Raw genomic sequence first — 26,040 nt, forward strand, 5'->3', positions numbered from 1 at the left:
TTTCCATTGCTTTTCATTCAACTGAAAATGACACATGACCAAAAGTGGACAACACATTTGATATTGCAACATGAGGTCCACAAAGTTTGAAGAAATAAAACTGTCAGGAACAGGAAACGTTCTTTCCTCGATTCTCCTGAACATCAGACGGATTGTTGCAGGAGAGTCAGCTGTAAAAACACAGCTGCAATAACTCAACGCAGAGATGTTACACCTGATGATTTGATTGGTTCACTCCCATTCAGCGATACATTCATTATTCTAATTTGGAAGATGTAATGTGAGGTAAACCAAACTTTTGTATATTATGTTCATTTATTATTCATAGGCTCTGTATATTGCGGCAACTGCATTGCTTCTGTGATCTGCCTAATTACTGTTTTTTGCACAAGGCTCGATGTCACGTGTGATTGGTTTGGATCTAATAAACCACTGCTCTCGGCTCAGGGCCTTGTCACTTACGTCAAGGTGAATGTGAATCAGTGCAGGAGAGGCACCGTTACTTTTTGGGTCGGTCGATCAGGTAGTTCACCAATTTGGTCCAGACTAAACTTTTTCAGCAACAGTAAGAAAGATCGTAACATACATTTTAGAGACATTCGGTATCACCAGAGGATGAATCTAACTGAATATGGTGATGTCCTGACTTCTCCTCTTGGTGATGTACAGTTCATATCATTCATGCTCATTCCTATAGCTATGATTTAAACCAGTACCGCCGGTTACATATATTTGTACTGCATTTGTCTTGGGACAGTAAGTAACTGCCGATCACTATATGCTTATAAATAGCAGAGCGAACAAAGGTCCATTGAGTGCTGATAGGGAAAACACAAGGTTCCATGAGACTGAGGTCAAAGGTTCTTTATGGACAGCCGAGGAGCTTAAGGAACCTGTCACACTGCGGAGAGCTCCAACAATAAGCTCAGTAGGAACAGTGAGGAGACAAAAGTGGGACTGTTTTGAAAATGTTGCACTGAATGAAATGGATAGAAAGAGACACAATCCATCATGGCTTTTCAACCTGGAGGAAGAATGGAAGTCGTCATTCGGTCATCAATCAAGTACAAAAAAAAAGAGTAAAGATTCCCAGAGCTTGTGTTTGATGGTGCAGATTCACATTTTGCCAGTTTTATTATATTCTAAGTGACCTGGGTGGGGCTCTAACACTGTGAGAAACTACCTGCATTTCTCTGATCATCTCACTGCAGTGTCTTTGTGAGGAACCATGTATCCTACACGTTTCGGATCATGTGGTCGTACACTTTTACCAACTCCCTCACTCCAGCAGCTCACATGTTTCCCATTTGTCCACTCAACACAGAAATAATGCTCTGACATTATAAGGATTTTCAAAAACTGCCTTCAGCTCACTGTAAACATATATTTCTCTTCTTTTATGTTTCGATGTAGCATGAATGAAGTTCACCTAATCTGCGATTCTGAAACAACATATTCAAAAATAAAATGTTAATTACAATATCTTCTTCATCTGGAGTAAAATAGCTGGAGAACCTGACCTGAATGTCCTGTTTGAACTTTTCTCCTACGTCTCCATTAAAGCCTCTGTCAAACTTGGTCCCTGTACATCTGGGAAAGTCATCCCTGTTTAGATCCCCAACAGATAGGGCAGAAAATGTCTTGCACAGACAGGATGCAGCGTGGCTGTGAATTTGTATTCCTTGTGTTCAACCTGGCATCGCAAAGCAAAAGCAAAAAACTAAACAAAACAAGAGTAGGTTTGATTTCACAGACATGTATTCAGCAGGATTTGTGTCTATAATGATTGTTCTGTAAAAACTGCCTTTGAAAATGTATCTTATCTTACAGGATTAATCAATGTCTGCAACTTGAAAAAACATTTATGTAAACCCTGAGTCTCTCTTGTTTCTGAAAAACAACATGTACCACACACACAAGTTAAACAGCTGTAACCAACAGTTGTTTCTGTAGCATAGTTGGAAAAAGAAAACAAATTAATCTTCAACCAAATGTTTGTCTCAACCTGGTAAGGACATACACTGTACATAGAGATGGACGACATGTCTCATTTAACCCCTGGTTGCTGACTGCTACATATATCATAAATCTCGCCTCCTCCATATTAGTGGATGGGACTTGGACCAAACTACAATCCTATAAACCAGGATCAGAACCTCGCTACGTGATCATCATTGTTGATCTGGCTCAACGTGTGCAAGATGGTGGTGTTCGTAACCAGGATATTTTGGCTTATTTTCTGGATCGTGGGCGAAAGTGAATACTAGAAAGTTAGATAGTTCATATGGTTAGCTAGCTCAGCTATGATAGCTTTTATAAAACAACAGAAGTATGACAATAAAACTACAAAGAGCTCAAACTAAAATGTACTGTTGATGAATGTCTCTATTATCAGAAATATTTAGTGAAGAAGCTTCCACTATGCCCATTAAAGGATCCCAACAGTGACCTCTTGTTCTCAAACTTATTTACCCAAATCTAATGCTAACACTATAGACGGAGTTCAACGAGGATGAACTGACAATGCTCTGCTGCTACTGTAGGAATCTCACAGTGAGTCTTGGGAACACATGGTCAATCACACAGACCATTAGCTCCGACCCAGTCAGCATTAACCTGGTACACAACTGTGCCTTAATGCATTTGGGGAGACCAGGGTCTGCTTGTTTAGTGTGTGAGAACTTCCCTACCATATGGCAGCCATTAGGGCTCTAATGAGTGTCTTCCTTTGATAGCAATGCTTAGCTTGTAGCACCGCTGCTTGTGTCCTCCTGTCAGCAGGCCAGCAGCCTGCAAGTCTGTCTTGGCATCAGGATTCCAACATCCAACCCATAATGAAATTAAAACAGGAAGAGGAGTTTCAAGGGGTAAATGACAAGCAAATAGTGCCATCCTAGTCTCACTGCTTTTTAGAGCGACCTTTGTTTCTCTATGGAGAGAGTCACACAAAATGTCTACCGTTCAGATGCTTTCCTTTTATCCTTATAGATCCTGTCCTTTTGCACTTCAGATGACTTCATCCTGACCGCGTGATGGATTCACTATTTCTTCACCAGACTTACATGTCGGTTATAAAAAAATAACCCTGTAAGTGGAACAGCTGTGGTTGATGTTGCATGTGGACAAAATATGGAATTGCAATTCATCGCAGCCACCTGGCCTTTTAAATCCTCATGGAGGAACAGCATAAAGTTATGTATACAATATCCAGTGTGAATGATGCTTATTCAAATCTGGTGAGGGGAAACATTTGACTAACTTTCTTTGCTTTCAGTTTTCTCTTTCAAATTATTTTAAGTTACTTTGGATGCTAGGGGTGTGTCAAAGGAAAATACCTACTTTGATGAATTTGTGAATCACCTTGGGACTATGGGAGCTATTGTTTTTTACATTACATTACATGTCATTTAGCTGACGCTTTTGTCCAAAGCGACTTACATTTTTAGAACACTCAGCATTTCTGAGGGGCAATTTTAGGGGTTCAGTATCTTGCCAAGGACACTTAGGCATGCAGATTGGAAAGAGTGGGATTCGAACCGACAACCTTCTTGTTGCAGAACACCCGCTCTATCCTCTAGGCCATGCTCTCCCCTCTTCAACTCGATTGTGGATAAAAAACCTTCCTTAAAATAATTTATGAGTTAATTTAGTATATATATATAAATATCAAGTTTTATTCACGTTACGCGGAAAATGGCAATGAATAATCCAAAACAAACAAGAGAGCCAAAGCCCCTGTGGCTGATATAATACAAATAAAGGTGATGAATAAAACCTTCTATAAAGATGTGGGACTTCTCTGCGTTTGAACATTGTTGAAAAACATTTTGGATGACTTGTTATTAAAAACAAGTAAACAAAATATATAACATAGATCTTGTCGTTTTAGATGTATTAATTTAGCTTCAACAGTTTTGCATTGACAAAATAAATTTCTATACCAGCTTAAAAAAGGACTTTACTTGGTAAAGTTATACATTGTTTTAATACTGTATGACTTATCAAATTTCACTTGACCAAACTTAATAATTTTTGTTTCAGTTTAAAGGGTCTTTTTAAGTTGGTAAACTATTTTGTTTTTCATTGTAGGTCAGTTTTTAATAGCTGATCATTACTGCATATGATTATACACACTAATACGTTATCATATTCAGGAATATCTTCAAAATACATTTATTTTAATGTTTTCACTCAAGGAATAAAAATAAAGACAACTGGTGATTAAATTCATATTAAGCCAGAATAGAAAACCTTAAAGGGATCTGTTCAGGTCTGCAGGCTTACACTGTAAATTGAGTTTCAGTGAACCTTTTCACTAACCTCCGATTCAAAAGAGCACGAGAGCAGCCGTAGCCAAAGCAAAGAGCGAGCTGTCAAAGGTAATCACGAGGTCTGCTCTGCAGCTCTCACTGAAAACAAAGAAAGGCATGACACACGCACCTCCAAACACTCAGCACCTTAGTGTCTAGCAACTAAACTCTGGTTGAATAAATCTTTGAAACTTGACCAAGACAAACAGCAGAAGCCTTGCCTTCATTACAACCACATGGTTCCCATCATATGTTAACTCTGCTGCACACTTACATGGTTCAAGCCCTTTAATCTGTAAACTGGACAATTGCATTGTAGGGTGCAGTATCCTGTATCACCAAGTGAAACCATGAGAGTGCGGTGCATAAATGAGATTATGTCCTCACCTTGTTTGTTGACTAAGATATAGACTGGAAATAAAGCAGCCCTAAAAAAAAATATTTTTCTCTCATAGACAAAGAAATATGAGGGGAAATAGACGTTCAAGAGGTTTGTGTTACTCAGGAGCCAAAAACAAAATGCTTTATAATTCACATGGAGTTTAACAGTGGACCTAAGTGCATGGTCAGACTGGGAGAGGATAAACTCAGAGTATGGTATGTCAGTTAGCAGAAGGGGGGAGGATTCACTCCAAACCTGTAAAAGACATCACTGTTCCCTGAGAAAAACCACAGCAGCTAGCAGGACATGATTTTTTTTTACACCTCGTTTTTCATAAAGGAATTTGACTTTACACCACAATTTTTTAGCAAATTAAATCTAGCTCTAGATTTATTTACTTTCCTTCAGCTATATTTTTGTTGTAACTACACCTTGAAATTTTGACTCAACAGCATCTTTGAGCCTAATCACTTCCAGAAATCTGTAAGAAAAATATAGTTTCTTTCCATTTTGAAAGACAAATTCTTTCACCGGCTCTCAGGACCAGCCATGCTAGTAAAATCCTTTATTTCTATCCAACAAAAAGTCACAGGGATATATGATAGTACTGCCAAAGACATGTGGAAGAGAGGAGATCAATCTCTGGATAAGGAAATCAGATCTATAATATAAAAGACCAAGTGAGGACATAACGCCATCATATTCCAGAGTTTTCCCAAGATGCAAATGTTTCTGAGATAAATAAAAACCACATGGTTGCTGTCTTCAAATGGAATTCAGATAATCCAATGGAGAAGTTATAGCAGAAGAGAATAGTACACAATATGTAAAATCCCAATAGAGACATCAGAGGGTAACCGACGAGCTGAGCCCACGTAGTATAAATAACAAGAACACCTTTCTGATATGGACACTGTTCTGTTTCAGTGACAGAAATGAAGATATAACACAAGAGACTGTGAGGAAGAAAGCCTGGTGGTTTTAAATCTGAAGCACTGAGTCAGCGTTTCTATTTATTCACCTCCTTCCCTCTGAATATCAACAACCCTGTGGAAAGAAACCACATGTGACTCTGAGTCCTCACTGAATTTTGGTCCACTATAGTCTACTAAGGACTTCAATACAGAGTTAGCTGCTGTTGTAATACAACTACTACATATAGTGAGCCAATATTTAATGGCCCTTCGCTGAGGACTAATTTCAATATTTTACCGAACAATGCCAATCATACAGCATTGTGTGGACAGGAGGTCTAATATTTATTGGTATAATGACACCAAATCTGTAATCATGTCTAGGCCTCCATAGTCACCTCTCCCCTTTCTATTGTTGTACTCCATGGGAGAGGTATTTGACATTTTGGCTGTTCACATTCTATTCAAAGTTACAGTGTAATATTCTAATAAATTTCAGTAATTTGTGTAATTTTGGCTCCAATTTTGTACAGCACTGACTAGTCGATTTTTTTGTTGTTTGGCTCGTTTTATTTTAATTTCGGCCTCTTTTCTATTGTTGTACTATATGTGAGGGGCTATACATTTACACAAAACTGACTGATTTAAACATGGTCAAATTCAAGCTGAGAATTGGCACTTCAATGTTACATCTATTATTTTATGTCAGATTGAAGGTGCTGAAAATAAAACATGTATTATCAAACTGTCAAAATTCTTATTGTAGGGAGTGATTTAAATGAACATACACAGCGAACGTTTGTTTAATTTAGTAGGGAGTTTGACCCGTCTTGTCCAGACATGAGTGTTTGAGGAGAGAACTGAGACAGACAGACCATGGTCTTTGGAGATTGAACTCGAATGTCATATGAAAAAAGGTGATTAACAGATGACAAATCACGATTTATGTTGCTTTTTGCAGAGTTCCATAAAGGAAGGGACTGACGAAAGTCTGAAGCCCTTTTACTGGTAAACATAATTTCTTAAAGGTCAGATTTCTATGTATTTTTTGTATTGGCGTTGTAGGCATTGCTGTGAGATGTCACAGCTATACAGTCACTACCCTGAATCATGCCCCTAACTCGGCCCACCCAGACCAAGCGACTATTCTCATTTGTTTTAACTTTATTATCAACACAACACTAAGAGGTCATCCTGTTGCAGAGTTCACAAGCTGCAAGAAAAATATCAACAGAAATGTTGCAAAGGTGTTAAATGTCAAGAGGCCAATAAATCATTGAAACGCCTTCCCAAGGATAATACTATGATTAATTCAATGCAACAATTGTTTTTTTCAAACTGGAGCATTTTATTTAGATTTAACTTTGAGTTCAGCTTTCCAGCACTGACTGACCATCACAATTCAGATTTACCAAACTACACTAGATGCTGAACCTTGAATGGAAGTTGAATGCACTAATTGGAAGTTGCTTTAGATAGAAACTTTGGCTAAGAGACATGTAATTTAATGTAATTGCCTGACTCAGACAACAGCCAGCCAATCAGAAGAGAGGCTCAGAGATGAGCTTGCTCTCCAGAGAGAAGTGAAAAAGACAATATGTAAAATTATGTGATGGTTATTGGTACATGAATCCACAAATATAACATATTTCTATGACGATCAAAACCTCAAACAAACTATCAGAAAACTTTAAAACACAGGCCCTTTAAACAAAATAAACGCTTAATGGTGTGAATGCTCAAGCGTGTTCACTACTGAAATTTCCTCCTTTTTCTTAAACGCGAGAAAATTCCTATTAACCGCTGACGTCATTAGCTGTCTTATTACATTGCTACAACCTCCAGTAGAACAGGATCCAGTCTCAGGCAGTGTCCATAATCACTCTGCTCTAATGTGCTTTGAAAACAACCAGGCTTCTTTAGTGAGGACCAGATGGTTTCTGTCCTCACACTGTTGTGTGCCTGCACACTCTTAATTTCAAGCAGACCAGTGCACCAATTTAGCCAAAGCAAAGCCTAATCTAGGCTTAATAGAGTGAGACAGAGTGGCATTCACAAGCAGGGGTAAATGTTACTATCACGGAGCAGGCTCCAGTGTCGAGGCACATGCTTGGGCTCTGTTCAGGCTGTTAATTACCTCAAAGTGTCAACACCAGAGCCTTAGTGTCAGTGGCTGACACACATTTCCATGGATGGTGCCTTGTGTCTCATATCAGAGATTAGAAGCAGGTGGCCCACTGGCCCCAACACATCACAGACTCTGCCACCGCTCTACCACCACAACTTGGCAGAAACACCAATGAGAGTAAAGTACAAAAAGCCAGTTGCCGATGAGTGCTGAAAGGGGGTAGTAGCATGGGAAGGGCCTCCTGCTTGAACTATTACCAGACCCGGATTGTTCTTTAAAAATCCCCCTTCCAATGGAAATTCCGTTTTCAACCCTGTTAACATGTCCATATGGGGTTTTTAATATGGTGCAAAACATGAGCAGTAAACGCCATAGCTGAGTATTTCCATCTTGGTACTGCAGTGACCCATTGACAGTGTCAAAACGGAATACACCCAGAAATACGTTTTTTTTGCACTTTGGATTCAAAAAGGTGATAAGTTCTCTGAATGGATAAACACACAAGCTCAAAATATTTTCAGGATTTATTCTATGACATGAAATACATCAATACCCCCCTCAAAGATGTTACTTCTCTTAAATGAGGTGGTTGCCAACTAGTGGCTAAATGGGACTGCTGAGGTTGTCAGAGACAATGATGACGATGAGAGCAGGGAGAGTGAAACAAAACTGTGAAGGTCCAGACAGCCACAACAATGAGCTAAAAGTCAAGTAATAATTATTTGAGAATCTAACACAATGAGCAACCTTCTGCACATCCAGGTAGGCACATGTTCAGACAGAAAAAGAACACTAAAAACCTAAACACTTACACACTACAACACAAGAGACATCATATGGGAAAGGCGGGGAACATACAGGAAACATGTAATAAATCTGAAAATATCTTCATGACCAAACAGCAAAAGTCAAGTTGCTTTAACATATTACTCCAAGATAAATCTACAAATGTAAATTCCTGCTTCTCTGTAGTATATAATCTTTTTCCATGATAGATGGATCATAAGCAGGTTAGTGATAGAGCTGTCATTGTGGAATGTAAAAGCTCACAATATAAATTCAATAGTGTACAGTGTTCCCTGGTGACATCCTGGTGGCTCAGTGTGCAAATGAGAGATTGTAGACAATAGCCACACTCCAGTGAGTGGGACCACACAGTGAGAACTCCAGTCAACACACTTGATAACAGGCTTTGTTTTTACATGAAAACCTCTTAATCGCTCGTAGATGGAGCCCAACAGAAATAATTAACCACTTGTGTCTGCAGAGGGCGCTGTTGCTAATAGTTACACAGCGTTGCTTAAATATTGTGGCTGATTGGTGCATATCCATGCTGGCCTGTTTTAAGATTAAGATTAAGATTAAGATTAATATTAAGATTAAGATTAAGATTAAGATTAAGATTAGGATTAGGATTACAATTAAGATACATTTATTTATCCCAAACACATGCACAGATATGCACAGGCACACTGATGCAATTGTAGGGAAATGTAACCTCTGCTTTTAACCCATCTGGTGCAGGACACACAGAGCAGTGAGCAACCATGTACGGCGCCCGGGGAGCAGATGTTGGGGGAGTAAGGTGCCTTGCTCAGGGGCACTAGACAGGGTAGGGAGAATCCTCTTGGATTTTTGGACAGATCAATCCAGTTTCGTCTTCGTGTTTTTTCTCCGTGGAGTCGAACCAGAGATGAACCAGAGACCTTTACTGCCCATAGTCCAAGTTTCTGCCACTAGTCCATTCAGAAAATTGTTCAGAAAACTCTCTCACAGCCATGTTCACTGATCACTCTCACTTTCATACCTTCACTCATGGTATATAGTTCACGATACAAATAACAGCATGTTAATTATCATATTTATTGTGATTTTTGCAAGTAACTTGGCTTTCAGTGTCATTATAGATATGTACTGCCTAACTTAAGGGCAGCCATAAGTTCTTATGTTCTCACGTTTGAGTTGATGCCAGTAGCCTGAAATTTTTCATGTCATCAGGGATACTTCCTAGGAGGATTTTCACATCAATGCTCCGTTTGTTTAATGTAAGTAAGCTTTTATAGTTCCTATCACTTAGGTTGAAAGATTTCACAAGGATTGTGGATATTTTTCTTTTCAAAATAGTATTGCTTTCAAAATATCCTTGATACATGCTAAATCCTTCACAACACAGAATTATCAGTGCAAATTATCAATGCCTATATTTGCCTGTGCATTTATCAACGGTGCAGTTTCAGGAAACTGGCTGAAAACGGGAGATTGGCTGTTTCCACGTATAATGACTCTGGCAGAAAAGCGAGGATAAATCTGTCTCGGGAGAAGAGCGAAGGAAAAACGTTTTGCAAAAAGAGCAAAATGTGAGTTCTCTGCGCTGAGGTGGAGCCAAGTACAGGATGTAAAAGAGTGAAAGCAAAAACCTGTAACTCCGATCAGATCTAATATCCTTATCCGCTCTCAATCTGCCACTGCGAGGTGTGAAAGCCAAAGAGGCCGTGTCAAAGCAAACGGATAGCAGCGCTGCCTCTGACAAACAATGACGCGTTCCTGTGAAAAGTCTTATTGAGAGCGAGGACTGTTTACAACCTGTAGTCGACAGGTCCTTCCTCCTGGGAAAGTCTAGGAACCCAATGGGAAACCCTTTGCATTGCATTGCATGTGTGTGTGTGTGTGTGAGTGTGTTTGTGTGTGTGTTTGTGTGTGTGTGTGTGTGTGTGTGTGTGTGTGTGTGTGCGTGTGTGTGCGTGCGTGCGTGTGTGCGTGTGTGTGTGTTTGTATGTTAGCAAGTATGTGGGGGGTAGGAACCAAATAGTCTCAGTTCACCATTTTATCTCTGCAGGAGTCTTCCAAAACACTACTCACTGTCTTCTTGTTTGGGGGTTGAAGTAGACTGCAGGGTTGGAACAGTAGAAGGAACGCACTGATAGAGACATGAATAGCATCTGTGAGATCATCCTGAAGCATCAGTAATGTGATGTAAAACTTATTTCTCAGTGCAAAAGCAAAGCGAATATTGTGAGTCAAGGTTCACCAAAGTTGAACTCAATGCAATGCCAGGCTGTAATATGTCTCCGGGGGGGAAGCAAATGTTAAATTCACGTCCCTGCTCGAACAGATCGGAAGATAAAGGGAGCAGAAGGTTCGCCACTTCGCGAATTTGCGAGTGTAAAATAAATACAAAGAGATCCCTCAATAAAACCTTTTAATGTTGTGGCTGGATAGTGTATAAATAGATGCGTTATTATTATAAGTGACTAGGAATCTGTTCTATTTCTCTCTGTACCAAATGAAAACCAAACTGCAGATGTACCCTTATTAACATGCAGTTTTTACAGAGTGAAGGCTCAGCTGGGTTAGCCACAGCACTCCAGGCTGTAGCCTTCAAAGCAGACCAATCCTCCCGGGGACTCTGAGCACTTCTTCTGCCATTAACTAGCCACAGACCCCCACAGAGCAGCCTCGTCCAATCAGAGCGGCACTACAGGCTCATTCTTGCTTTTATAAACTGAAAGCAGAAGGCCTAAACCGGGCCTATTAAAGCTTTAGAGGACGTGTGTCAGACTAATAATGCTGAGCTCAACTCTCGCTCCATATCGTACATGAACGCCTGTAAGGTTAAACGGAGCATGCAGGTTTGGTGGAGGGGAATTGTAACTCACCGTACTGGCATCTTGTCCCTTTGTAGCCCAGTGAACACAGACATATCTGGTCTTCAGTCTGTGAGCATCGGCCTCCGTTGAAACATGTGTTGGCAGCACAAACCCCTGCAGACACCACATATCATACTGTGTATTCCATAACGCTGCTGATGATATAAAGATGTATGAAGCCTGTGTGTTTGTGTGTCCATCCAGTCAGTGGTTGGGCTTCTTTCCTGCCAATTGAAACTGACATTCTTCCAGTTCAATCATTATCCTAAATATCTTATTAATATATAGCAACATCAGAACTAGGCCTATGTGATCTATGTGTGTGAAATACTCACTATGCAGACAGCCAATCTCTTCACCCCTCTGAGTCCAACCTGGGCAGCACTTGTAGACTGTGTGGACATCCATGCTGTACCTCTGCCTGTATGCTGTGTAGTATGCTGTCCTGGTGGGGAGAAGTGATGTTATTGTGGTCACATAATGGCATTACCTGGCAGTGACATTGTAGGTCAATACATGAAAATAATCCAATGTGTCAACATAAACCAATTTCCATCATAAACTCAACTGGGGCTGGACATTCTCCAGACTTAGCCTTTCACAAATGAGAGGTTGAGACTGAGATTGTCCTAGTGGGGCGCGTTCTCAACAACAGGAAAAGGTTCCAGAGAATTTCCACAAAAACGGACTTGGACATTTACATTCTCACTTTCAGCCCCTTCAGATCATTTCAGGAGAATGTCAGTGCAGGTCTGAAGGCGTTAGCGAATCACAACAGAAAGATATGTTGTTGTACTCAGATAATTGGTCAGTGGTATGGAACTGTACATGTTGTATGTGTGGCTATATCTTTATGACTACAAGGTTATGATCTCTCATTTCAGTGAGCAGATTAATTAAATAGGGATGTTCTCTTCCTTGATCCATCCGTCATTCACAAAGAGGCACAGCTCCATTCATTCCAGTGGAGCTTATTACTCGAGTCAAGGACAAATGCATTTGAACAAGGGAGACTCATAGTTGGAAATCCATCCATATGTGTAATATGTGTAATATCCATCTCCACTCACTATACTGTTGCTCTTGGGTGAGGATCCATAATAAACTGTTGGAATACTTTTGCTCTTACCTCCTCTCGTATCCCATACACCATCTGTGGTTGGTGCAGCCCTGTTTCCACACCTTCACCATGCGGGTAAAAGCCTGGACACACGGCTGAGGGGCCCCCAGCATGGACAACTCCTGATCCGCACAAACATTTGGCCTGTGCACAAAGACATTTAAAGAGAAAGAGCGAGGGAAAGTGATGGGCAGAGAAATTAAATATACTCTTAAAATAAACAATTTTGTAGTGTTTTGATGACTTTCTAAACAAGCGTGTCAGTACTTAATTTGTCTTTACTATAAATAATATGTTGATGCACAAAGTCGACTGAGTTGAGAGCTTCCAAATGTTCTACACATGTTCAGTTGTATGAACATCACCTCATCAAACACTGTGTTTGTCAGATAATTACACAGCTTCCTGGTTGTGGTAATGTGCTTGATTAAGATGCTGGGGGGGGGGGGGAAACAGTCCCAGTTTTGTGGACGCTGCCCACTGCACCCAATAAACAACCACTGAAATCCTGTGGGAAATTAAGTCTGTGTTCTCCAGAACTGTTAGCATGTTCACGTGCATGTTCATTAAAGAGCCTGGGGGTTTGTCGTGCAGGTACATGAGTCAGTCATAAGTAGCCTGTGTCCATCTGTGTTGTGAGTGCAGGTAAACTGTCCAGAAGTGTGTCCTCCTCCACAAAACCATCTGGCTTTAATACACAGCAGCCTGAAGTTAATTAGAGGAAGTATTCGGCTCCTCCGCTGATGAAAACGACTTCTTCCATCCTGTCCAACACGCTCTATTTATATGTGGAAACCTCTGCTAGAGTAATAGACTATTCATAAAAAAATACATTCCATTGGAAGCTATTATGCAGAAGCATGTTATATCAGTGCTGTAAAATACACATTCAACCTATTGGGGGGCCTGAAATAGCGACTCCTAGTGGGCGTTAGACAGTATAAAATGTAAAGTAGCGTAAAGCAACAAAAAAGTTGAATCATTAGTTCAACTTGAGCTTTATGTGAATATTTGTTATTTTGAGTGCAGACTCGACAGGTTGCGTTTGTCGTATTTCAAAGCATGTCAAAGTAAGAAACTAAATCTTTCTCATTCACCACCTCAATACAATATTTTAAAGTGCAAATAAAAACGGTGGAAAACCAAATTAAGACACATGACTTACATGTCCGGTTGCAGCTGCAGAGATGATGCGACGTGCACGGTGCTGAGTGATATCACCCACAGGATGATGGTCTGTGGGAGCATGATTTCAGCCTGTAAGAGACGCGGGGAGAAGAGAAGTGCTCGGTCACAGTCGGTGCAGCCTCTGAGTCCAGCATCAGATGAAGCGCAGCATCCTGACGTTTACACGAGTTCCTCCTGCGACAGGGCGAAGTTCAGAATCTACGATTGTGTTTGGATGTGTCCAGAGATCCGGGCGTGATTTCCTCGAGCACCGGTGGAAGCAGACTTGTCTCATGTCAATCGCAGCCTTTGAATGGCTCCGTCTGAAACGCACCACCCACTATCACTGCGGGGGCCAGCTCCTCAGACCCCCGGCCACAGCAACCTGTGCTCGCACTACTCACATATTAACACAGGCAGCAAGGCTATCTTCTGAATAAACATGACGTGTGATAACATGTTAAATAGTAGGAGCCTGTTTGTCAAAGGTAATGTGGTATCGAAGAATTTAAAAAAGGAAAAGAAACCGAAATACATTTGCAGTTTGCATTACTGAACTAAGGGCAGGACTACGATTTTGTTGCATATATTTTATTGTCAATGTTTATTAAAATATGTCTATCTTTATATCTATCTATCTATCTATCTATCTATCTATCTATCTATCTATCTATCTATCTATCTATCTATCTATCTATCTATCTTTCTTTCTTTCTTTCTTTCTATCTATCTATCTATCTATCTATCTATCTGTCTGTCTGTCTGTCTGTCTGTCTGTCTGTCTGTCTGTCTGTCTGTCTCTCTCTCTCTCTCTCTCTATCTATCTATCTATCTATCATCTATCTATCTTTCTATCCATCTATCTATCTATCCATCCATTCATCCATCCATGCATCGATCCATCAAGCCATGTATCTTTTTCAAATTATGTTATTTCAACTTTTTGTTGTAAAATAAATAGAAAATAAATAAATTATTATGCATATATAATATAAGTCTTGTCAAATACATAAAATACAAATTAAAAAAATATATGATGGACACGAAACAAATAAAAAAACATAAAAAAGGAGAAACATCCACATCTAGTATTTCTGCACTTTACAGTTTTATAGCTCCATTGCTTTGGCTCATTTCACGAAACATAACTGACATTCTCAAAACAACACGTGCAAACCTCCAAACCACTGGGCACTTGTTCACAACAGATTGGAACTGTATTAGCACATCCTTGCAAACAGTTAGGTAAATTTGCCTACAGCTTGCACAAATTTCCAATGATTTAGCACACCTTTGCCAACGGTTAGGTACGATTGCCTTCTGTTTGCCCAATTACCAATTGAATATATCTTTCTGGTCTAAACTGACTGTCGCTTCTCAGTCAAGTGGTCGTTCTCTGCAGAACATGTAGGCATCATTTCCTTGTGTACATCATCACCTGCACAATAGTTTACTCCACTGTCAACATCTTACAGGCACATAATACCATGAAACACATGATGGTATATACTGTAATATGGATCTCTTGGATCATCGGCTTAATTTTCAGGTGCAACTAGAACTTTACTAGTCAAGGTGGAGTTTCACACATCTGATCACTAATCACACAGTAAGTTTAATTAGCTGACTTTATACTCCTGGTGCTACACAGGAGTATAAATGCTTCCATCAAATATCTAGAGCTTGACCAAGTTCAGTACAATTTATGAACATGGAAGCACCTGGCCAGGGAAACGGCCAAGGGCAACTGCCTACTCGAGGAAGAGGACGAAGAAGAAGAGGAAGACTCTGGTAAGTAAAGCAAACTCCAGCTTTGCTTTACTTTCTTACTGTATGTGTTGTTAGTGTAGGCTATACCTAATTTTAGTTTCCATGTGCCTATTGTTTGACAGTATATTGTGCTGTACACATTTTCTGTTACTGTAGCCAGGATGTATGGCAATTACTGTAACAATTTCCATGGTAGTATGAGTGCAATAAAGTATTTTATGTGAAACCTTGAATTAATCTTTTTTCTGTTTGATACACATTTTATTCTGGAAAGAAAACATCTACTGCAACCAATCAGTGTCAAAGGACTGAGCCAAGATTGAAATGTGCACATGAGGAATATTTCTATGGTCCACTGCCATACTGACAGTTAAATTAAATTAAATTTTATATTTGATTTTATATTTGATTTTATATTTAATTTTTCATAATAATCATAATTTCTCCACGATGGTTCAGTGGTTAATGATGCTGGTCTTCACAGGTGACTGACGTACGCAGCCTGTATCCGCCACCCCCCTACAGGAGATTATGTGCTTGTGTGTGTCTGTGTGGCCGCGGCGCTTCCTGGTTCTTCCCGGCACTACGCTGCCGGGAAGAACAGCCCAAGTGTTTAACATGGGCGGGGAAAGGAGCGGACCGCTTTTCGCAGCGCTTGTACCTCAGGTACTTTATTTCTCGGATATACAGCAGGAGCAACACTCGCGTCACCTCTAGGTGGTCCGTCACTTATCGTTATACACACACTTTTAGCGTATTGTCCCACAATACCCTGGTGCACTACGTCACACACTGCAAACTTTCCTTAAAGGGGCAGGCCATACCTGCAACACAACAGCTCTCCGTCTCATATACAGATTGCAAGAGAAAGCAGAGAGGGATTTTACACACTGTCTAATAAAGATTCCGACAGTAAAGGCAAGGGGGAGTGATGGATAAGGTTTTCTCTAACAAGTTAAGTCTTTCATTCTCACTTTCCACCTTAAAACTATGACATTAACTGAACTATGAACTAGTTCATGAGAGGTGAGAACTTTCACAACAATGCCCGTAGCACCAGACAAACAGGTAATGATGGTGTTTGTGCAATCCCCCGACGTTGTTTGGAGATAAATGAACCACAACAATAGCGCCACTGAAAACATCACGTCGCAACTGGTCCGACGTTTCCTAAAAAATAAACAAACAAAAAACTCCGTGATTTCAAAGCCTTGTCCATCTGTTTACTGACGTTTGTCATGTTTACCGAAGAGAGAGAGGAGAGAGATACAGACAGACAGACAGAGAATTTAAAGGCAGTTTTACTGTTCTACAAATTAGACAAGTTCACTAGTTTTGTTTCATTTAAAATAGTAATAATTGAAATGAAAGGAAGGTCTTAAGTTGAGCTACATGACAGTCTATATTGTGGTATATTACTAGTGTAATGCTGCTTATGCTTCAACTCTGTCCGAAAACAGTAAAAACAAATTGTGTGTACTGTGTTGTCAGCTTTATAGAGATTATGTAAGTCACTCTATTGCACAACATTGATTTATCTCATTTATAAAATTTGCAGCATAATGCCAAGAAAAGAGAGACTCCAAAAGCAGAAGGACGGGGAACTGCAGCAAGCAGCTCAGGGTAGCAGCCCTCTTATATCTGGGATCAGGCCATCAACTTGTAAAACAAATGAGTGAGAATCAGTAGCCCTACCTGGTCCAGAGGAGCCCATCACATCACTAACCCCAACCCTAACATATTATTTGGTTATTCAATATGGCCTTATTTTGTCTGTTTTTACCTGTTATTCGTTTGTTTATTAAAATTGATAATTTTAGTTAGTTTGCTAACAAAAATATATATACTGTGTTTTTTATTTATTTATTATTATTTTCAATTTCATAAATAATTTTGGCGATGGGTGCCCTCTATTTTGGTTGGAGCAAATGCCACCAAAAGTGTCTGTGCAGGTGCCTGGTGGCAAATGTATTTAAAGCTTTAAGAACGTCTTTTTTTTCGAGAGAGATGAACAACAGCAATCGAGAAGGAACTTTTCATTTTGGGGGCACTGACTATTTATAGGAGAAAATGATTTGGTTTTGAAGCTTGAGTTAACTGTTTTGGATGAGATATGACCTTTTGAAGGTGATCTATGTCGCTGTGCTGAACCATATAGGCTATTTTGCCAATTGCACTTGGAGCTCTGAGAATGTCGCCCCCCCCCCCCCCCCCCCCTGCTGTTTGTTGATTTTCTTGCGAACCGTAAAAAGAATAACACACCATTACCGACCAAGCCACACGTTTTGTATGTTTCGTGCGTTTACGACGAAAACTTCGGGAGGAGTAGCAGGACGGAATTTCACACGAAGGAAGAAGTCAAAGTAAACAGAATAGTAATATATATGGCAAATGCATTTTATGCATAGGCATACATAATAATGATAAAATGGAATGAAACTAATTAATTATACCAACGATAGATAAATATATGACATTTCTGCTTTTAATTTCAGCGCTTGATGCCAGTGACGTAGCTTCCTCCCAAGCTTGGCCACTTCCTGTTTGGAGTCCGGGCAAAAGAAGGAGAGGAAGAAGAAGGAAGAGAGGAGGCTCCTCTCTCACATCAACACAAAGTGATGCTCGACAGATTCGTCATCTGCGACACTAACACTTAACCCAACCCCACGGAGTCTTTACACTGATCTCCAGTCTCTTAAGGGACAGACACATAAACTGTTACTCGGAGAGGTCGCTGTCCTCAGCAACAAGGTAAGAAACCGAAGCTAACGTGTTAGCTTGAAATGGCGCTAATGTGATGCGAAACCAAAAGGAACCAGAGATTTGGGGGTTTGTTAGATAACCCGACAGTCATTTAAACCACAGAGATGGTCAACCGTAGTTTATTAATACGTATAACAATAACGATATTGGTCAATGCGGCGTCACAGTCTAAATTAACCTTAATATCAGTTTATATCAATGTCCTCGAGTACGAGCACCAGGCTCACAACTGCTGTCAACAAGGCTGATGATAAACTGGTGCCTGTAGCCTCCTTTCACTTCCCTCCATCATGAGACACTACCTTGGTGTCATATGATGTGTTTTCTCCTCCCTGAAGCTCATCAGCTGCATCAGTAATAACCATTTCCTGACTAGATCCTTGTTTTGTGTGTCAGGAGATTATCAGTTTATTAAGATGGATCAGCAGATATGCAGCACAGAGCATCAGAACGAACCGTCCGAACACCTATTGAGATCATTTCCCAACAAGTTGTATACTCTGTGTTGCTGTGATAATTCCTCAGAGCCAAATGAACGGAGCAGCATTCCCTTCCCCCACGGCAGAGATGGCGGAGATGAACCGTATCCAGTATGAGCTGGACTACACAGAGGGGATCAGTCAGAGGATGCGCATCCCTGAGATGCTCAAAGTGTCCAACGAGGACCCTAACTTTGGATCCCAAGAGGTCCCCCGCAGCGTCTTAATGCAAGTGCCAGAGAGAATCGTGATTTCAGGTCGGTTTGCTATCCAATGATGTGTGGTTCAAAGTCCTTTATTGCAAGCAATTCATTAGTTACTGTCCCCTGGGTGTTATCTAGCTGTTATTTGGCTTAGTCACAGCCACTGGAAGATACTAGATAACCCTCTACCAGTGGCTCAGGACTTTGTCCATCCCTCTCCTAGAGGCACCTGACACACATAAGTATTATGAATCATATTTAAGACTTGAAATTACACAAAGACCCTCTAAAGGCTGCTTTCCAATCGTTGTATCATTCTGCCAACTCCACTTTTACTCTTTTACTTCTACTTCCACCAGGAGACAGTAGTGATTCCCAGTACTCCAGACCTAGAGATCTCGACCTTATCCAGTCAACACCACTTGAAGCCCTTTCACTGAAGACACCACCCAGAGTCCTCACCCTCAATGAGCGACCCCTGGACTTCATGGAAGAGGAGCAGCAGGGGGCTCCGGACGATGAGGAGGTGGTAGGTTATAAAAAAACAAATGATTTCTCTATTACAAAGAAGCATTGAATAAACCAGTTGTCAATTTTTGCATCTAGCTGCGGCCTCAAGGACGAGTGCGACGAGAACGCTCAGCCAGTGAGAACACCCCCACCCGTCAGATCAGTCAGCCGATGAAAAATAATTCATCGTGAGTATTGGCGTGGACATGGCACCATTACACCTGGGCTAGCTCCCTCATATCTCCTTCATGCATGCACCAGCATGCTGCTTCTTTCTTTTGGTTTTGTGCTCTGTCCCTTTGTCTGTGGGACACAGCTGGTTGTTTGTTGTCACTGGTGTTGTAAGCTGCTTTGTTTTTCAGCTTTTTTTTGGCATTGAGTGTCAATGCAGCGGTTTTTTTCAATGACACTATTCCATTAACTCACAATTTAAAAGGAGTCTCCTCACTTTTCATTCCATAGTATTCACATTTGTAATTGTTCTAAATAACTTACATTTTTGGGCAAAAGGGGTCAATTTAGCTATTTAATGTCTAAACACATAAGACCACACTTCCATCTTTGAAAAATAGGAGAACATGAAAAGAAACATTTTCAAGACAGAAGCTGTTTAGATGTCAATCACACCTGGAAAACTTTTGTTTATTTGAATGTTGTCGTACTCTTAGTCCTAGTTTTATTTTTTAGGTTGATACTTTAAAGATATCAGAGTTGGTCTTGGTTTTTGACATAATTATGAGTTATAGAATTCTGCTTTCCTTCAAACTTGAAATTTTAAGATGCAGATTTCCAATTTGTTTGTCGCTGCCTTTAGATCGTGTCCCCTCTTTCATTTCTGTTTTGTGTCCGCGTTGTATTTTATGTTAGTAAAGCAGTTGTGGGCAGGTTTGATCTTTTGCTGATGTTGCAACATTGATTTTAGTCCATTTCCCTCAGTTGAGATGTTTACAAGTCAGTAAGCAGTTTCTTAGGAAAGTTTCTTTTCCTTATTTCTCTTCCCCCCCTTCTTCCCTCCCCTCTTTCCTCTTTTTCTTCCCTGTTTCCTCTGATTGGCTGCTCTTAATGGTGGTCACTGAGCAGTGCGACCCCGTCCCCCCCAGCCACTATCCACACTTGTCTCCCTCTCACCGTGACCGAGGAAGAGCACAACCTGTACAGCGCTAGCGGCGTATTATCTTTCCTCCAGTCCACCACACGTCGGGCCTACCAGCAGGTCCTGGAGGTCTTGGATGAGAACCCTCGCAGGTGACCTCCCAATACCCGGGTCATATTTTACTTTAAAGGGGGGCTGGAATGGTCTTAACAGATATTAGAGGACAGTGCAGATATTTTCATACTACAGACTCTTGAGCTCCCGATGTTTAGAGGGTTTCACGTCGTGTTTGTGGGTGTTTGTGTAAAAGCCTCAGGCATAATATGATCACTTTCAACAATTTTCAAACTCTTAGTAACAATATTAATACAGCATCTATTAGAGAATGATGTGTAGATGTTTCCTCGTCACCAGCTTGTTTCAGTTTTGCCAGGACCTTTCGAACTCTTTCATTTAGATTCGTCGTCCGAAATAACAATCAAAAAACTGGTCCATTTAACGCTAAGGCACAGCCCACGTTGCTTAAAGCTTTTAAAGTGCTCATGGGTCAGGAGAAGTTAAAAAACAAAAACAGTAGAAAATAAACTAAGACAGTGTGTAGAACATAGGAGTTCATTACCAAGCAAAGAGAACCTCAATATGCTCACGTACACATTCCTCTGAGTTTTGCAGCTCGATGAACTTTTGACTGTTTGCCCTCCTGGGGACTGGATGAGGTGAAAGCAGAAAGAAAACTCCTGACACTTCAGAAATATGATTTGCAAAATTACCCATATTAGCCCCACATTTTGTAAGAGTATGATTTCTTCAAACTGGAAAGTGCTTTTAGAATTTTTGTAACCTTGAAAAGGATTACAAAACTAAAATTAGTCTGTTGATTTCACACAACGTTTGCATGTATGCAAAAGACGAGGCAGGTTGTGTCTTTGTGTGTGCAGCACTGTACCATGTGTGTTTCTCTACCTCTCTTATTTTTCCCTCTCCCAATCCTGTCTTTCCCGACCTTTTCAGCAAACCATCTCTGCGAGGGGGGTCAGCTTCAGGCTCCAACCCCCTGCATGAAACCAGGTAACCTCACCTGGCCTCTTCAATCTGTTCCCCTCTCATCTGCCTCATCTTACACTCTCATTTCAAGATATCAGATCAAACCCTGGTGGTCATGTGTAAATGTGCTTTTTTTGGAAATACACTCTGCTGCGAATGGTTGAATCATGTCAATTATTTCCCCAAGGCTTGCACTATCCTCTTACGAAGCATCGCTGGACGCCGGGCCTGATGATCTGACAGTGGTTGATGCAACAACACTTCGACGTCAGGTTAGTTCATTCGAAATTCATTATCTCTGTGCGTGGGAGCTAAGCACCAAAGCCATGTGAATGATGGTTTGTTCCTGATTGATCCGTAGCTCATCAAGTTAAACCGGAGACTCCAACATCTGGAAGAGGAGAACAAGGAGCGAGCGAAGCGGGAGATGATCGTGTACTCGGTCTCCGTAGCCTTCTGGCTCGTCAACACTTGGGTGTGGATGCGACGTTAGAGCCGTTCTGTGTTTTCTGCAATCACCTTGACAAGAGAACGTACATATCCTTATTCTATGTGTCAAACTTTAGCTGCCCGCTGCACTCCGGCCCTGTGCGTTGAAGACCTTGACGCGTGTTCAAGGCCTTGTTGGGCACAGGGCTGATATCTTTTGATTTTTGTTTATTTAATACATGTACAGTTTTATTTTTTTACTCTTGGCTTGTTCTTGTCTTTTCTGTTTTCATGTGCTTTGTTTTGTATTAGAGATCTTATTTCTCAATGCTAAGCATGACTTGTTGTAAATAGTTGTTCATGTCACTCAGAGCTTTGGAGAGGAGTGATCCAGAGCTACAGCGTAGTTTACCAAAATAAAGAATTGGGGCTGTAAAATGTTGAATATATTTAATGCGAGTGAGAGTCGTACGTGACTTGAACCTTAAATAAAGCCATATACATGATGTGCCGTCCTGTGCTTTTATTGAAGCATGTGATGCACATAATTATGATTCTGCAACTATGTGTCTCTCCGATTCGCAGGTTGTTATCTGAAGTGTAACCTCCTCTTTAATGGGTTTTTTTTGGTTGAGTCTGATCAATCCATCCATTGGACGGTAATATTGGCTGATATGAGCCTACCACAGGCTTATTGGTATCTGCTTTTAAGAAAACCTCTTTTGAACCAGAAAGGCAAAAGGGCATACCTCAGCCACCACATTTATATTCACTTGCTCCGGCTTTTTATTTGGATCTGCGCCAAATTCTACACATTCATAAACATGCCCGATTTATTTTCATTGTGATTAATAAATTATTCAAATCAATGGAAAGGTTGACAAAGAAAGATAAGACAGTGCATTTATGTTTATTAGGGCGCGAGCACTGACATGCATTGACAGACAGTGAGGCCCCATTGAAATTGTAAGGATTATTATTATTTTTCAGGGAAATTACTTGGCTTTTTGAGGGCTTTAGCATGCTCACATTTTTACCAAAATTTGCTAAAAATTTGAAAGTGAGGAAAATTTATTATTCATATATTTACTGTTATCTTATTTTTTGTAATTTGTTTTATTTTTTTACCTCCTGAGAAGAAGGATTGATTTGGATTACCTGTTGATCAACATGAAAAACTAAGCACAGGAAGAAGATGGACAAATTATTGTGTCTGTGTCATTCTATGCAGCTTTTGATAAACATTTCAGTATTTTCTACTTTACTATATATATTCTTATTTACTTTTACCTCAAATATCTTAAGTTCTAAATATTTGGTTTAAATATTATGCTGTTGTTAATAAGATTATGGTTAAATTACACATTTGATAACAAATTTAGATTTTCTTTAGATGCACTGACAACTGACAGGAAGTTATTTAGCTATTGTATATATGTACGTTTACACAAGCTAGTTATTAATTAACATTTGTGGTGCCTTACTAAGCTATAATTTGCCCCTCCAAAGTTAAACACAAGATCGCTGACCAGATTAAGAACATTTTATTCTGTTGTTTCACAGTTTTACAGTGAGATTGTTTCATTTCAAACTTGAAAGTATCAGTCGAGCTCCTCAATCAGGCAGCGTGATGGGGAGGGGACTTGGTTTGTCTCTGTCTTCCCCACCGGCTCAAATATCAGTGGCTCGGGGGCATCTTGATCCCCCGGATACCACAGAGATGAAGAATCTTCAGAGACTTCAGTGAAAGTTGAACTTGCGTCTGGACTCATGGTGGTGATGCTCTCGTTCTGGTTTCCACTCGGCTCATCCTCATCGCTGCTTCCTGATATGACCTCTATCATGGGTTTGAAAAGCTGCTGTGAGGAGAACGTTGCAGTGAAGTCGGCATCGTCCACGTCCTCCAGATCGGGCAGGTCGTCCATGTGTAGTGAGCGATTCAGTGGGAGGAGGATGGTTTCTAGCTGCTCTTCATTCTGAAGCTCTGTCACCAACGGACCTGGACCATGTGGAGGTGCTACCTCCTCTGCTTCAGGAGGAGCTGCCCTGACCAGAGGAGGCTGCTCCTTCTCTCCGTTCTCTCTCATGTTTGTCTGCTGGATTGAATGTGACTGATTCTGTTGCTGTTTGTGATCAACTGCTTTCTCTGTCTCAGACACAATCTCTGCAGCACCGTCTTGCTCTTGCTCTTCTTTGTCCTCTCTCAGCTGCTGATTCTTGTTTGATTTGTACTGATTATCTTTCTCTAGTTGCTCCCTTTCCAACCCTTCACCTGTCTGATCTTCCTCTACATGCTCACTCTCTGGTTTTTGTGTGTGTGTTGCTTGACTTTGCAAGAACTCCTCATGTGCATCCAGGCTGTTCTGCACAAAGGCCTTGATCTTCACTTGAGATGAAGTCCAAATCTGGGGGTCGTTTTCCTCAGAATAAGAAGTGGAAACCTCAGTCTCCCCTGAAATGAAACAAGACAGATACTTTAAATCATCTTAATCCACATTCACACAATATCTGGTAAATGTGAGATGTTTGTTCACCTTTCTCCTGCAGCTCTCGCAGCCGCTGCCTCTCCCGAGCATTATTCCGAATCATTGCTATGCCATCCAAGCTGTCCTGAATCTTCCTCCTCTCTCGTGTTTCCCATAGCTCCCTCTCTTTGCGCTCCCCTTCCAGCCCTCCCGCCACCCATGCCACTGCACAAGCCCTGTCCTTGGGAAACACTGGACGATCATCAAGATAGGTGAGCTGCTTGAGGCGCACAATCACCATCTTCCTGTAGTTTGGGATTTTCCTCACCACCTCGTTCCCCATCAGATTCAACACTCGAAGCTCGGGCATGGCCTCGAGCACGTGGAGGATCTCTGGGTCATTCAACAGGTTGTGAGACAGATCCAACACACTGATCGCCAAACACTGACTCAGGTGCTCCACGTCCAACACGGTCTCCAGCTTGTTGTGGGCGATCTGCAGGGTGGTGAGGCCTCGGAGGCTGGAGATGTTCTCTATTTTCTGGATGTAGTTGTTCGAGACGTTCAAGGTGCAGAGTCTCTTCAGGTGCTCCAGGTTCTCCAGCTTGAATAAGAGGTTCTGCTGCAAAAACAGGCAGCGCAGATCAGTCTGAGCGTCCAGGTTTTTAATGTGCCGGAGGCCGTTGCTCTCCAGCCAGAGACACTTGAGTCCTGTGTACTCATCCAGGTTCTCGATGGTCGAGAAGCCTTTGAAATGCAGATACAGTGTGTCATTAAGTTGAGGCGTAGAGTAAAGTTTGTTCTGCTTGCAGTGATCCTTCAGGAACTTCTTAGTCATTTGCGGCCATGAATGTTTAGGTTCATTTTCCTTGTTCTCTTGACCTCCATCCTCCATAATGGAATCAACTTCTTTCTTAGCAGGAGATAGTTCAGGATCTCCTCCCTCCGTTTGGGCTGCATCTTTATCTCCTGTCATTGCTTTTCAATTCAGCAAAAGAAACTGAAGTAATCTCTACTTTGTATTAATGTCTGTTTGTAAGTTGTCTATAAGATGAACTCCACCGACCATCCGCTCGTGCAGCTTAAGTTTGTGTTTGTTTCCATGGTGACGCTAGGACCGGTACATCTGACAGGCCGGGTGTTGTTCCTCGTTGCCCATCGGACATTTTAAGCCGCTGCACTCGGCTCTCAGTCAGCCCACACGGAGTCAGGTGTCACACTGCGTTGTGGTGCGCTGACTTCAGGGGTTCACTATCAGTGTGTTTGCAGAAACGTGTCGTTGACACAGGTCCGTTTTCTTGTTGAGTCTGACCAAAATATCGATCAGACGATAATATTGTCTGATATGAGCCTTTTTATGCAGTTATTTATAATAAAGTTATGGTTAATAAAATGTCTTTGTTATAAAGATGTGATAACAATAGTTTTTTTTCTCTAGATGCACTGACAACTGACAGGAAGTCATTTTAGCTATTGTTTGTTCACAATCTAGTTATAAACATTTGTGTTGCTTTACTGTGGGTATAAAAGTATAATTTGCCCCTCCAAAGTTAAACACAAGAACACTGACCAGAATAAGAACATTTTATTCTGTTGTTTCACAGTTTTACAGTGAG

General features: G+C 40.9%; 3 protein-coding genes across 7 annotated transcripts in view; 1 reads left to right on the forward strand and 2 right to left on the reverse strand.

Moving 5' to 3' along the window:
* LOC133951285 (multiple epidermal growth factor-like domains protein 6) overlaps window positions 1-13,749 on the reverse strand; it is a 59,708-nt gene extending 45,959 nt beyond the window's left edge. The window contains exons 1-4 of the mRNA XM_062385132.1: window positions 13,667-13,749; window positions 12,511-12,645; window positions 11,717-11,826; window positions 11,391-11,495 (exon numbers count right to left, since the gene is read on the reverse strand). Of these exons, the coding sequence (XP_062241116.1) occupies window positions 11,391-11,495; window positions 11,717-11,826; window positions 12,511-12,645; window positions 13,667-13,749 (433 nt within the window). The remainder of the gene's footprint in view (window positions 1-11,390; window positions 11,496-11,716; window positions 11,827-12,510; window positions 12,646-13,666) is intronic.
* Window positions 13,750-17,977: 4,228 nt separating this feature from the next.
* On the forward strand, window positions 17,978-22,465 carry mffa (mitochondrial fission factor a). 5 transcript variants are annotated; one of them, XM_062386460.1, is made up of 8 exons: window positions 17,978-18,189; window positions 18,727-18,937; window positions 19,243-19,412; window positions 19,490-19,581; window positions 20,474-20,638; window positions 21,498-21,554; window positions 21,718-21,802; window positions 21,892-22,465. In XM_062386460.1, exons 2-8 carry the CDS (start codon window positions 18,733-18,735, stop codon window positions 22,021-22,023), a joined length of 906 nt encoding a protein of 301 aa, XP_062242444.1. In that variant the 5' UTR covers window positions 17,978-18,189; window positions 18,727-18,732; the 3' UTR covers window positions 22,024-22,465. The 5 variants fall into 5 exon arrangements, with proteins under 5 accessions (XP_062242444.1, XP_062242445.1, XP_062242446.1 ...); XM_062386461.1 differs by having other exon boundaries at window positions 19,243-19,409; XM_062386462.1 differs by lacking the exon at window positions 20,474-20,638.
* Window positions 22,466-23,516: 1,051 nt separating this feature from the next.
* LOC133952150 (dynein axonemal assembly factor 1-like) lies at window positions 23,517-25,490 on the reverse strand. The gene is made up of 2 exons (XM_062386470.1): window positions 24,494-25,490; window positions 23,517-24,411 (listed from the first exon to the last, which is right to left on the reverse strand). Exons 1-2 carry the CDS (start codon window positions 25,398-25,400, stop codon window positions 23,561-23,563), a joined length of 1,758 nt encoding a protein of 585 aa, XP_062242454.1. The 5' UTR covers window positions 25,401-25,490; the 3' UTR covers window positions 23,517-23,560.
* Between the last annotated feature and the right edge of the window lie 550 nt (window positions 25,491-26,040).

This window comes from Platichthys flesus, chromosome 4, assembly GCF_949316205.1.
Source record: "Platichthys flesus chromosome 4, fPlaFle2.1, whole genome shotgun sequence".
In the NCBI taxonomy this organism is placed as follows: domain Eukaryota; kingdom Metazoa; phylum Chordata; class Actinopteri; order Pleuronectiformes; family Pleuronectidae; genus Platichthys; species Platichthys flesus.